Here is a 13,597-nt window from a genome sequence, read left to right on the forward strand (position 1 = left end):
AGGGGCCCGGAGAGCCGCCGCGGGGAGCGGGCCGGGTCGTGCCTCGGCGAGGAGGAGGGAGAGTTGAGTTTCCCGTAGCGGCGAGGGGCGCAGGAAGTTGGTGCCGGGCTGGGGGGCAAAGTTAGGAGCGCGTCGCGGGGGAGGGTTGCGGCCGGTGCTCTTCTGTCCGCCCCCTCTGGCAGCCCGAAGCCAGCAGCGTGAAGTTACGCGCTGCCTCCATGAGGCGTCTGTGCGCGGGTTGCAGTGAGTGCTTTCCTTCGCGGCGCTTGTTTTTTTGTTAATGCTGCAGCTATCTTGCCTCGTAAAAATGTAAACAGACGTCATCTGTTAAGTGTTTCATCTACCTAGATAAGCACATGGGAGAAGTTGTGCCGTGATAAATGCTGATAGTTGCTGCAGCCTGCTAGAGTTTCTACTTTTTTTTTGGGGGGGGGGGGGGGAGAAAGCTTGGCGTAGGACAAGCTTTTAGTCTTCACTGTGGGGAAATAAAAGAAGGGGAGGAGAGTGCATGGGTGAAAAGCCCTTGTGGTGCCCTGCAGAGCTGTTGAATCAAACAGCTGGGATTCGGACTGCAGCCTGGTACTTCAGTTGTCCATCATAGTTTTGGCCCAAGAAAAAATGCCTGTTGCGCTCTCTTCCAGTGCTTTGCAAACAAGCGGATAGCTTTGACAAGAAGTTTTACTTTAGCAGTTTACCAAACAGATATTTCTGAAAATCTTGCTGGCGAATGCTGGGACGTGTATTGCATGGGGAGTTAATGTTGCCACAGCTTGTGGTTATAAACAGGTAGGATTGTATCTATAGCAAGAAGTTTATAATGACAGCTTATTAGGAGCCTGCACATAACAGCAGGTTTATCTGTCCTTAAGTGTTCCCCTCTTTGCCCGGAGAGCCGTACTTTCAAACTGATTTGTGACATTATTTCTGTGGGGGCTGGACTCTGTAGTGAGAGACTGATTTGTCTTTGCTCTGTTCTGCAAGCTGGGGAAAACAACAACAACAACAACAACAAAAAACTTGTTAAGGGAAGCTTTCTGCCTTAACAGAACAAGATTGCTGTTTAGACTTTCCGATGCTTTATCTCAGTGCTGGGGCATTAGGTGCGTGGTGCATGAGTACATTCTTTATGCATTTCTTCTTTGAAAGTTTTGTTTACATGCTGCAGTGAATTAAARGGGGGAGTGAGTTATAAGTAAAGGGGAGGTTTCTGAAGTCCCTTGTGCCTCCCTTCCCCCTTCACTCAGCACTGTCATGGTGAAAGATAGCATTAATTATAAATGCCTTTAAAAAGAGGAAGGGGGAGGATCTCATTTGAGGTGGCTTGAACTAAATTTAGGTATGTATTTAAAGACATCTCCTAACAATATATTGGAATGCTAAATAGAAGGACTTTGTAGTGGATTGTTGTTTTGTAATTGTGTGGTTCAGACTTGGATTGCACTGGAGGTCACCAAAATAAACAAATGTGTTTGACTCTTCTTTACATTGCCCACAAGTCTAGCTTCTTTGATAATCTTGAAAAACTTGTCAACTTCTCTGAGGTTTTGTTTGATCATTTAAAAAAGAGAACACTTGAAAAAATGAGGTATYTCTGTCTCTTAGGTGATCTCTTCTTTTCCTCCACTGAGATGATAGGTTCATGATCAAAATAAAATAAGCTTGAATTACACAGCAAATCTCCAAATGAAAGGCCCTCCAGGGTCCACCTCCATCTTCCTGTTCCACTTGATCTTTCAGAAGTGTTGAGCACTGGTTGATATAATTGAGTTTATTGGAGCTCACAAATCTCCGTTACTGAGTGTGACTTTTAAAAAGCAAAACTTGTTTCCATCTCTCTAATCCCTTTCCCACAAAACTGCTGGGAGAACAGGCTTTGTAGTAGGTCTGGAATAATAGCGAATCCGAGCTCTGTTTGAGACTGAGGAGAGTTCCTAAGTTTTTGTTTCTATAAAGAATAGTGCACAAAGTTTTAATTATGATAAAAGTATTCTAGAGTTTTCAAATGTATTCAGCACTGCCTTAATGATTTGTGCATGTAAATGCGCTGTAATTGAAAGCATCCATTTATGGGCCTGACTTGCTAAGTGAGCTGTAAATTCTGCTTTTCAGATTGGATTTAATGACTTTTATCATAAAGCCACAAACTGGTTGTGAACTGTGCCGAGAGGCAAACAATACCTAAGCTTACTTTGCCAAAATATTTGTAATTGTTGATTTGTTAAACTGAATTGCTGCAGGTCATGCGATGGGATTAGTTTTTTGTAATAGACTGGAGAGTACAGGCAGCCCTGTGTTCAATACTCTCTGGGCTAGAAAAAATTGGCTACTGCTGAAAAATCTTCCTAACCATTGCTTTCAACTTCCACTAGAGAAACTATATTGCAAAGAGTAAGGCTTCAATCCAGATGACGTTTTGTCATGGTTATGCTTGTTTGACAGTCATAGTGTGAAGACCAAGAAGAGACTGTGAGGGAGTAGTTCCTGGGTCTCCTAACAGTTTAGTCTGGAGCTCAAGCTTGATTAAATTACACTGGAGCAGTGTGAGCTTAACATAAGGCAATCTTCAGTACAGAGTGAAGAGACTCTGCTTATCAAGGGGAGTGTCTGAAGAACATTTTTTAGGCCTGTTTTGGAAGTTAAATTGAATAAACTAATTAAATGCACTTGTTTATCATTTAACAAAGTGGAGAAGCTGCTAAGCTATATGGATGAAAAACAAAACAGGTACTTGATAATTGAGTACGTGACTAGTGACTATCCCAGTCAAATTTATCCCAGGAGCATTTACTTTCTAAAATAATCAAATTGACACTTGCTTGTTACCCACGGAAAATCTTAGTCAAAACAAAAGAAGAAAGAAGACTTGCAAAACTGCTGTGGTTTGGAATGTGTATGTGGAGCTTTTGTGGAAATACTAGTCTTTCAGTTTTAAGAAGCAATTTTTGCACGTACTTAATATGAACAAACTCACAGAAGTTTGTTGCTTTGTGAAGTCAAGTGAATTGGCTGACTACGTTCTTGGTAATACTCCTCTCTTTTTTGTAGTTCTGGGAGAGCTGCTAAAATGCTCCGGTCCTATTAGTAGCTTAATCAAAGGTCATTGATTAAAATTAAAATCTCCTCTTGTGTCTCTAGTTGCATGCAGTTTTAGTATACTGTGATTACTTGTGCTGTTTTCAATGTGCTAATGTTGTAATAGGCGTAGAGCTTTCCATTATTACCTTTGTCTGTACTTTGCAGTAGTCCTTAGTAATTGGAAAAAAGTGCAGCTTCTGAAGCTTTCATAACATCATGTTGGTGCGTACTTTAATTCTGGGTATGAGAAGCGTAAGTTTTCTCATTTGTTTCATAATCAAACTTTATGAAATGAGTGAGAAGAAAAGGTCTACTTTCAAAGTAAGTGGGTAATTCTCTTTTCAGTGGGCTATATAAAGATAATACAGTTATGCAGGATTTTGAGATGCATGGCAGTATTAGAGCATAATAAATTTAAAGAATTAATGCATCTGTTGACTTTCTAAATTGGCGTGTTACAAAATTCTCGTTTTAAAGCTGTCTCGGAGGAAGAATTTTCTTCGCTCCTGTCGCCAAAGTTGCAAGCAGCCTGCCTCGAACTTCATCTGCTCATGTCAAAGCTGAACAAGGACCTTGGCTTTCCTTCGTGGAGCTTTGGCCCGAGAGCTGGCCAGATGGAGCCCCTTGGGAGGGAGCTTTTTAGAGCCACTCCCCACTGCTGGCCTAATTGGCTGCAAAGCCGAACCGGCGAGGGGGGGTGGAACTGAGGGCATTGCTCAGCAGGACTGGATTCCCCTTCCGACTCCTCTCTGCCCCTACCGCCAAAAGCAGAAAAATCTCAAACACCCCAAACCCACTGAGGAAGTATTTGAAGCCGACATACTCCACCCAGATGATGGGCGGAGAAGGATGCGCATCACCTTTTGTGTGTGATGGTTCCTCAAATCCACATAAACAGCAGCAGTTTTGAGCTTCTTCAATTTGACAAAACCAGGTATCTTTAAATACACATTTGTAGAAGAAGAAAGAATGAGCCTTTCTGGAAAGTCAAAAGGCAGTTTTTGGAAGGGAGGTGGATACAGGGGTAGAAATAAAATGTCTTCTCTTGCCCATTCCACTGAATGTATTAATTAGAGTATATTTTGTCTGAAAGCAAAATATACTGTTTTTTGGTTTGAACTTCGTACCAAATTCAAGTTTCCTGTGAGTTGAGATCATTAACACCAGGGAAAACTTTCTCAGGTTCCATTGAAAATAAGTTGTCCTATTGCTGTTTAGAACAAGTCTAAAGAATCTAGAAGCAGTTCATAAATTAATTTTCTTTTACTTCTGTTCAGTGCAAGATCAAAGACTTATTTTCTTTTTCTCAAAGTTTCTCTAACTCATAGTGATTTTACAGTAATATAGGTGACATTAATAGTACTACATAAGTTATACCCTTCAAAACGTTTAATATTGTTATATCTTGATATTGCCTTAAGTAGGCTATGCTTCAGTACATGTTACCKTATTCTGAAACAACTAATACCACAGAGAGGCATGTGAAGGGAAAAGGTGTATTTTCCTTCCTCTCTGAGATCTGAAACAATGTGCGCTTGGGTGAGATTCTTTATCGATTCCACCAAATTCCAAGATTAATGGAAAAAGCATTGTTTTTCTTAATAATACCAGAAAAATGAGACGAAGATTGGGAGGAAATGAACTTTTAGACTGTCTTCAGATGCCACAAATGATTCTTTTCGATCTTCTTTCCTCAAGAGCTTRACTTCTGTCCTCTTTATCCAAGAAGAGCACTTGCAAATAAAATTCCTCCAAGCCAGAAGACTTCTAATAAACCCAGGAAAGATCAGATTTCTTTATTTSAAGTTTAAGATGAATAAGCAGACTGATATGAAATATGTTGCATAAGGTTTTAGAATAAATTAGCCAGAAATCACTTGATATTTTTGGTAGCAGCAGTGTGTTTATAGTATGTTCCAGACACTCAGTAAAGGAAATATTCCTTGAAGGTTTTAATTTGGTAGCACGCTGCCTTTAAGATTTTCTTCATCTTTTATGCTCAGTTGTTGCTGGGATCATGGGCTTAACATTTGATACTTGTTCCAGAGAATAGTAGAATGGAATAATAGCAGACATGACTCAAACTGTGACTTAAAAAGTTGCCAACTATGACACTATGTTTGACCAACTGTAGAAACATGTGTGCATCAGGAAATGGGATATACTGCAGGGGTAGGGATGAACTAGATACCACCAAAGTGAGGCAGTTTGTAAATCTTCCAGTTTTGGAGTAACTTCCTTTTTAACTGCACATGCTCGCTATGTGCCAGCAATCTAAAGCAACACTTGTACTTCTCTGGGCAAAACTGAATATTCAAAGCCACAATTTTACAGCACAAAACAAGCAACTGTGGAGGTAGTAGCTCTCTGCTCTGTATTGTAGTTCTGCCTTGGTACTAATAGCTCAACCGTTGCTGAGCTGAGAAAGGGATCTTGAGACTCACTGATGAGTTACAGGAAGGTATTCAATATGTTGAAATGTGGAAATAGTACACAGGAAGGCAAAAGATCCAATTTTTGAGTGTAGTGTCGGGCCTTAGTGGTAACAGAATGAGCAAAGGAGAGAGGGTGCAAAGAATGAATGATGAGGAAGCACAGTTGTCGAGGTCCTTAAAAGCAAACACCTTAAATGGGTACTTGGTATTTGGAGATGATTGGCAGTGGACTACAAGGAATTAGCAAAGACTGTATCACAAGGAAGAAGAGGTGTTAAAGATTTAGCATGTATTTATTTACTCTGCAGCCATCTTTGTAGTGTAGAAATGTTTCTTGCAGTGTTGAAGTTCAGAATTGGGGTGGGAAAGGAAGCGTTTTATACCTCTTTATGGATCCAGAAAGGATACAAAGAAGCAGCAGTGGTACAGGGATGTTTTTAGCAAGTGACAGAGGCTAGTATCAACAGTGGTGAATAAGAAGATGATGCTTTGAGAACAAAATATTACAACTCCTTGTGTTACTATATCTACTTACAGGTAAAAAATTGTGGGTGATGAAATGGCATTCGCTGGTCAAAATGGGCTGTGGCGAAGTGATTTGTAAATCCACAGGTATAGACAGGGTTCCTCAGACTAGATGGACATGGTTGCCATCTAAAGAGTTGTATACAAGAAGCCACAGGGAGTGGAGGTCCAAGGGGAAGATATCTGCTTGAGCTTCTGCCACACGTTTAGCAGCACAGATGTGCTGTCCATTCTCTAGCTGTAAGTTGCATGTGAGGTGTAGATCCTGTTTTATACTTCTTAATAATAATATTGGGAGCTTTAGGATAATATGACCAAAAAGGTAAGTGGCAAACATAGACCATAGTCAGATTTAACTTTTCCTGTAGTCTTTAGGTCAGTTCTTCTACCATGCCTTTAGGTGCTTGTAACTTGGTTGAAGTAAAGCTTTCAGGCTAGACCTCTCTCCAGAGAAGCTTCCCAGGCTGTATGAGCTGTGTTCCTATGCTTTGTTTTTGACAAAAAGCTGATAGCCCTCCATTTGTGGGGGTGCTGTGATTCAGATCTACAACATCATGAAGCTTGTAGGCAAGGTGAATGTAAGCAGCTCTTCAACAAAGCTTGCAGGAGTAGAACAAGGGGCACATCTGCAACKAGGAAGAGATCAAGTTAAAACAGCTAAAAGTTCTTCTTTACGCCATGGGCAGTAAATACCTGGTGCTGGTTGCCACAAGAAGTTGTGGAGGCAGATAGTATCATCAGGTCTAAAAGTAATTAGAAAAATTCATGGGCAACAGTCTGTAAATGGCTACTAAATGGAGTAGGTAAGGATGTAATCTCTCACATTGTTGCTRTAGTGGTTGCAGATGCTGAAGGGTTAGGTGGGGAATGTGTTATGTAAAGCAGCCAGACTCTCGTGCTTTCCTTGAGTAGTATATCCTTTTTGCTGCTGTTGTGGATAGAGCGCTAGGCCAGATACATCACTGTTCTGACCCAGTAGAGTATTTCTTATTATTTACTTTATTGCTGCTTTGTCCTTGCATAATTTAGATTTAGATAAATTGCTTAGGATTCAAGCTAAACATGYCTTGTACTACTTAGTACCTCCTTTGGGTTTGGAGAAGAATGTAACTTTTGCAGAAATAAAGCCAGCTGAAAAATTCTCTTACCGGGAGTCTATCCACCATCAGTGGCAGTCCAAAGCTGAATGAAGTCCTGTCCTACTTGTGTCACATTCTTTCTGCTCGGCCTTTTAAAGATACGGGGCCATTACTGGAATAACTTAGGGAAACTTAATGGCACATAGCATACCAATGACTAGAAGGAAGAAGTTAGTTTAAGCTTCCCAGAATTTTAGGCTGCAGCTGTGGTATATGTTTAATTTTTTAAACAGCTGTTAAGGTGCAGTAATCAGTGTAATGAAGGACTCCTTAAATGTAAAGCACTCTTTAAATTCAAATGTAAGGAACAACTGATACATATGGGGCTTCTAAATTCTTCCCTGCTGCAAGAGTTGGATGGCTTAATGTGTATTTGAAACAGAAAGGGAAATGTTATTCTTTTTTTTTAAGCACCAGAGAATACTGAAAATTATATTTCTATATACATATATATAGATCAGTGTTATGTCTTAAGGGAGGGAATACTGCGAAACTGGACATCTCATCTCAAGGGGTATTCAGGAGCAGAAGAACTAGATGAAAGTATTGAGAATGTTTTTAGAGGCCTGGAAAAATAGGCAATTTATCTTGGTATTAAATCAGACCTTAGTTATTTGTCAGCCTCATAAAACGTATTTCACTATTCTGGGGCAMTGAAAGGTGTCAAATCTGAAGCTAAAGAATGGGAAGTATGAGGATTATGTGGAACTGAGAGCTCCATAAATTTGAGGAGAATTGAGGTGTGAATAAACATCAGTATTGATCCTTGTAGTTCTCTACTTCTGAGAGCATTGGATTTGGTGCTCAGACTCTATACTGTGAATTACTAGTGTTTAAAACATGGTCTTTGTGGCAAAATAAGCTACCCCCCTTCAGTTTTTGGAAATTCTGGCATATGCCTCTGAAGCATCTAGTGCTGGCTCTGCTCAAAAGTTGAGAGTCTTTTAATGTGTTTCAGAGCAACGGCTATTCCAGGTCACACCTGGAACATCTAGTCCAGTTTCCTGTTTCAAAAGCTTACTATGAGCATTTCTTAAAACAGCAGAGGCTACGTAAGCCTCCCGTTTTGTCTCTGGAGCCACTCAATGTACCAGATGAAGGGTCTAACTTGTTTCACTGCCTGGCCCACAAGCAGTTCAGGACAGGCGGAAATGGGAATAAGACTGCTTCATTTGGCTTTTCCACCAGAGCTAATTATCTAATAATAGAGTGTATGCTCAGGTTGCAGTTCAAGAGATGCAGTAAACTGCAAACAGCGCTGTTGAAGGCTGAAGCTGGAGGAGAGTCTTGGTCTTCCATGCATGCTTCAGCAAGTTGCCAGGTATCAATGCTGATACTTAGAGTACTGCAGCGTGAGCTGGTGCAACTTGTTAACCTGGAAGAAAACTAGCTTGGCAAAAAAACTTGGTAATGTCTTCTGGGCTGGCTGTCTTGAGTTTTTGTGGGAAGCTCTAACGCATCAAGGCTGGAGCAGAGGAGATGGGGAGAAAGGAAGAAACAAGACCTGGACTTCTTGAGGCAAAAAGCTGTTGCATTGGCTTAGCTCCCCGTGAGACTAACTTGAGTGTCCTATTTAGGATTTAATTTTGAAATGTTGGATATTGTTTATTTTTCTTAGTCATTGCAGACAGAATTCCAGTATAATGGTTTTGCTGGCTGCAAAACCTGACCTGCGGTCAGATTGGACACAATTGGACATGATTCTGCAATAATTTAATGTTATTSGGAGAATAGAAGTTCTTTTCGTATTATAGTCCTGTATGAGAATGAATACTCGAGATTGATGGATTATTTTGAGTCCCTTCCCTAAAATTAACGGTGTTAAACTTSAGTGCCTGTTAATCAGAACCTCTGTTTCTTGGAGCCTGGACAGCTGTAATTCTTGTTTCAGTAATATTTTCAAGTGGTCTCAAGCTATTTTGTGGAGGTTATAATTTAATTGAAAATGAAATAGCTTTTCTATGTAATGTTCTCTTTTGTGGAAGTCAAAGTTACAATTTTATGTTATTAATATAATGTATCTTTTGTTGACTTCATGGTCCTCACTGAAACTGCTACAATATGACAAAGCATAACTTAATCCTGAATACTATAGCCTTAAATATCTCAAATCAAGGGTGAAATCTTAATAACATGAAATAGCTGTTTCATTTCAATAGAAATGAGGAGTGTGAGGCACATAAGGTACCTCAAAGGCTCTGATGAAGGAGCTTGAAGGTAGCATTAGTTCTTAGCTAAAAAAGGATATCTCAGCTGACCAAGCTAGCTCACAAAACTATGGGGTTTGAAGCTGGGAAACAAGGTACCTTTCTGAAATTCAAATACTCAGTTGCTGTTTGGGAATAAGAATAAGGCTTTTTTTTAGGCTTTTTTTTTTTTTGGGGGGGGGTGGGATTTAATACCATTCCTCTTTCCACAGGATCATGATGTCCTCAAGCAAGCTATAATAGCTGTCTGCCCAAAATAATAAAGCTGATCTGGGGCTTATAATTTAATATGTAAAGCTAGCCTTAATAGGAGCTTCAAAACCAAGAGATTTTTTACTAGCTGTTATTTTCCTGTTGAATGATTTGATAAGTCACAGTGAAAGCTGAACATAGCCCAAGTTGTTTCAGAATCCCTTCTTGATCTCAGGTGGTAGTTAGTGAATGTAAAGCTATCAAAATTGAAAACAGACAAATACTTCCACAGCTCAGGTACCTGAAAACTTGGATTTTAAATATCCTTCAAAGAATTCTGAAAGACTTCTAATAATGTGAAGTAGTGTCACTTGGGAAGATTCACTATCTATAGGCCATTCTAAACTGGATGAAGAAAATAAGCTCAGCACTAAACTTGAGAGTGAATGGGACGTCAAATTGATGTCCCAAAGGAACAAAAATCAATAAGTTGTTTTAAATAATGACAAACAAGACAAGGCTTTCCAAATGACTGGCCATAGGAAGACTTTCAAGCTGTGGTGACTAAATGGTGTTCCAAATACAATTTTGCTTGGTAAATTAATTTGGAGTTAGGCAAAACATGCATATCTATTTACAAATTGTCAATCATTGATTAACATTTACACAAATGACTAAATTCCACCAGTTTAGGTACAAAGCTAGACTAAAGTTATTTGCTTCAATAAATATAAGAGTTAGACTTTAACCAGAAAAGATTTGAGGAAGAATAAAATAACTAATTGAACAGTAAACTGGTATACTAATTTGCAGAAACTGTTGAAGGAGAAGAATGGTGTGCAGAAAGCTTGCACTTAAATCTCATTGGTGACATAACTAACCATGATGCAGACTAGTTTTGAACTGTTAACTGGTTTATTTGGGGAAMCTGTGTCCTACAGTGGTTGATAATGAAGTTCCTAGCAAGGTATTTGTCTTATGTAATACCTCGGTGCTAATGTGTCTGTTCTGGTTTGTGTTTCTAGGGATCAGCCGGGAATCTCTTAATTTGTTGCGTGCTGAGTGTTCTGTCTGGTGAAAATCATGTCATCCATATTGCCATTCACTCCACCAGTTGTGAAGAGACTTCTGGGATGGAAAAAATCTGCTGGTGGCTCTGGAGGAGCTGGTGGTGGTGAGCAGAATGGTCAGGAGGAAAAATGGTGTGAAAAAGCAGTGAAAAGCTTGGTCAAGAAGCTAAAGAAAACGGGACAGCTGGATGAGCTTGAGAAGGCAATTACCACTCAAAATTGCAATACAAAATGTGTGACAATACCAAGGTAAGTGCTGTTGTGTTTGGTTATAATAATATTTCAATTAAGAAATGACTAAATTGAAGCTTATACAGTCTTGTGAATAACCAAACAAAAAACCATGTTGCATGCTTTTGAATTTTTTTGAAAAAAAACTTTAAAACCTGCCTTGGTTTTAAATAGTGCTTGCTTCAGCTCTTACAACTGAATCACATGCTTTGTAAAACCAAAATTTCTAATAATTTTATGTTCATTTTGCAGTACCAACTAGATTACAGTTTGTATATATCTTGGTGGTGCCTAGCACAGCTTTTTGTTTGTAGCACTGCGTTATGCTTATGTTTGATAACTCGGTCTATAATTGGAGGAGCTTACTTGAACCTACACTTTCACTTAAATAAAAAATTGACTCGTTTTTCCTTGGTCAACACTTCAGTCATCTGATTATTTTCAGTTGTATATGGTAGCTTAAGTTGTGCAAGCTGCATCCATTCTCCCTTTGGAAGGGAAACTTTTATATTTGGAGGCAGATTGCCTGCAGATCGGTTTATTAACTGTAATTATTATTTGTTATTGGTTAATGAAAGTGCTTTTCATTTAATAACTTGGAGTATTTCTAGAAATTCTCTTCTGCTCCTTTATATATACATATATATATATATATACACATTTAGGTGAACGACTTGCATTCTACCTCTTTGACTTTCTCAACTTAATTCATAGCAACTGCTGTGCGAGAGGCAAGGGTTGTGTTTGTAAGTATTAATGTGATGTACTTTAGATTCATATTGTACAAAATTCCCATGAAGGTGCATGTGTAAGCTCATTAAGTGTGCAACATAAATATCAAATCACTTCACAGGTGTTTTTTTTCTTGTTATGAAAAAGTTACAGGATCTTGTGACACGGGAATATTTTGGGCCCCTAGCTCCTTGACACTTAAAATAGTTTCTAAGGGAGAGAAGGGACATGCATTTTATGAGCTTGGTTTCTATATTAGCATGTTAGTCCCCACTATGCTTTCCAACTTTGTACTAATCATAGCGCAGACTAGATTTAACTGGTGTCAGTAATGGTTTCCACATATCAAATGTGTTATAGCCTTTATCTAATAATGGTTTTAGCATTCTCTTTTAGATTTGACATAGCTTTCTGAGAAAATCTTGCYTATGCTCTGAATCAATGACTATTTAAATTCTGTTCTTTTATCTTGATTAACCTTTTGTTTCTAGTGCTGCATGCTGCTTGCATTTTTTTTTCTCCCTAAAGTGGTCTCAAAATTCTTTGGGTTTCCCTTCTGCTTTCTTCCTTTTGACTTAGAAAACAATCTGAAATTAAGTATTTGTTAAAGCTTTGTGATCTTACTGTGGATTGGTAGACTAAGATTTGAACCTACTGAGGTATGTATTTTATTGAGATTGCTCTGTATATTTAGCCAGGTCTTTACCATGACAAAGACTGAATGCTCAGCTGGAAGAAACTTTCACGCAATATAAACTGAATGTGCCGTACAACTAGCCATACAACTATTCACTTGATACAAATGCGTATCTAACTTTTTGACTAAATGTTAGACTTCCTAGAGCTGTCCTGCAGGGATACCAGGGCAGTAAATACTACTACATCAGAAGAACGGTTGTCTAAGTATCTTGAAGCCAATGTTAGATACAAACAGCATGCCAATTTACAACTATTTTCCTAGGGCACTTGTCTTTTGTATTCAAGTTGTTGTTCTTGCCTGTGTGACCTCTTGTGCTACAGTAATAATAGTAAAGAACTCTTTAAAACAGAATGCAAAGATCTGTTATACTCAGTATTATAGAGTCTCCATATTGTGATCAGCAGTTCATGCTGGGCTGTGACATACTGTTCTCAGCTATCCTGGTGTCAACTCTAAAGAACTGGACCTGGATTTTACTACTTTTTTGACTGCCTTAGGAAGAAGCTGGTAGCTAGAGAGCTCTTCAAGTGGTGATGGCCAAACTGAATTGAACACAAGGTTTAATTTTAAATAAAGAAGTGGTTTTGGTGTTAAGGGGCTAGATGATATGAGGATTGTCAGCAGTGCTCYGTGAAATTCTTTAGTTTCGTAGTTGGCTTTTAGACTGTTCATATTATTTCACTTTGACACAAGTAGTCTAGGTGCTCAAGAATGAAAAAATGTCAGCAAAATAATAATTTTTAGAGATTCTTGAATTTAAGAAAYTAATAAAACCTCTGCTTGAGACCAACTTCAGTGGATGACCAAAGATCTGTAGGTCATCAGGGATGATAACAAAATACTGAATTTGAAGCTTTTTCTTCCAAATCAGCAAGAAGTTTGGGGTGCAAAGCTACTAAGATGCAATTCTGASTTAACATGGACTAACTTGCCAAATGCTCTTCTGTTTTTTGTTTTTTCCCACTAGTGAAGTCACTCGTCTTGTTTAACTAAGAGTAGGTATTGACCGGTGCTGTCTGCCTCTTTTTCAGACTGTTGCATTATTCCCTCAGCAGAAGTTTCACTTGTGGTTTTACAAATTTCTGGTCCTGTTAAACATCATACCAAACTGGAAATTTCTGACTCCCATATACCACTTCATCATAAAAATCCAAAGTAACTRAAAGTCTGTAGGCTTCTCTCCAAACTGAAAGAAGCTTTGACAAAAGTTGAGTAAAATTCCCTCATCAGAACTTGAATGTAGTTACTGTATGTCATTTCTAATCCTGCTGCGATTACAATTGTTCTGTTT

At 38.9% G+C, this 13,597-nt stretch overlaps 1 protein-coding gene across 2 annotated transcripts in view; it reads left to right on the forward strand.

Moving 5' to 3' along the window:
* The first annotated feature begins 1,315 nt into the window (after positions 1 to 1,315).
* Positions 1,316 to 13,597, forward strand: part of SMAD2 (SMAD family member 2) — a 48,588-nt gene continuing 36,306 nt past the window's right edge. Inside the window, exons 1-2 of one of the 2 annotated variants that reach the window (XM_085322227.1) lie at positions 1,316 to 1,336; positions 10,599 to 10,892. In XM_085322227.1, the coding sequence (XP_085178353.1) occupies positions 10,657 to 10,892 (236 nt within the window). In that variant the 5' untranslated portion in view covers positions 1,316 to 1,336; positions 10,599 to 10,656. The remainder of the gene's footprint in view (positions 1,337 to 10,598; positions 10,893 to 13,597) is intronic. The other variant, XM_085322226.1, reaches the window with a different exon arrangement.

Source organism: Rhea americana, unplaced genomic scaffold (assembly GCF_003343005.1).
Source record: "Rhea americana isolate MKP2758 unplaced genomic scaffold, rheAme1 scaffold_75, whole genome shotgun sequence".
NCBI lineage: Eukaryota > Metazoa > Chordata > Aves > Rheiformes > Rheidae > Rhea > Rhea americana.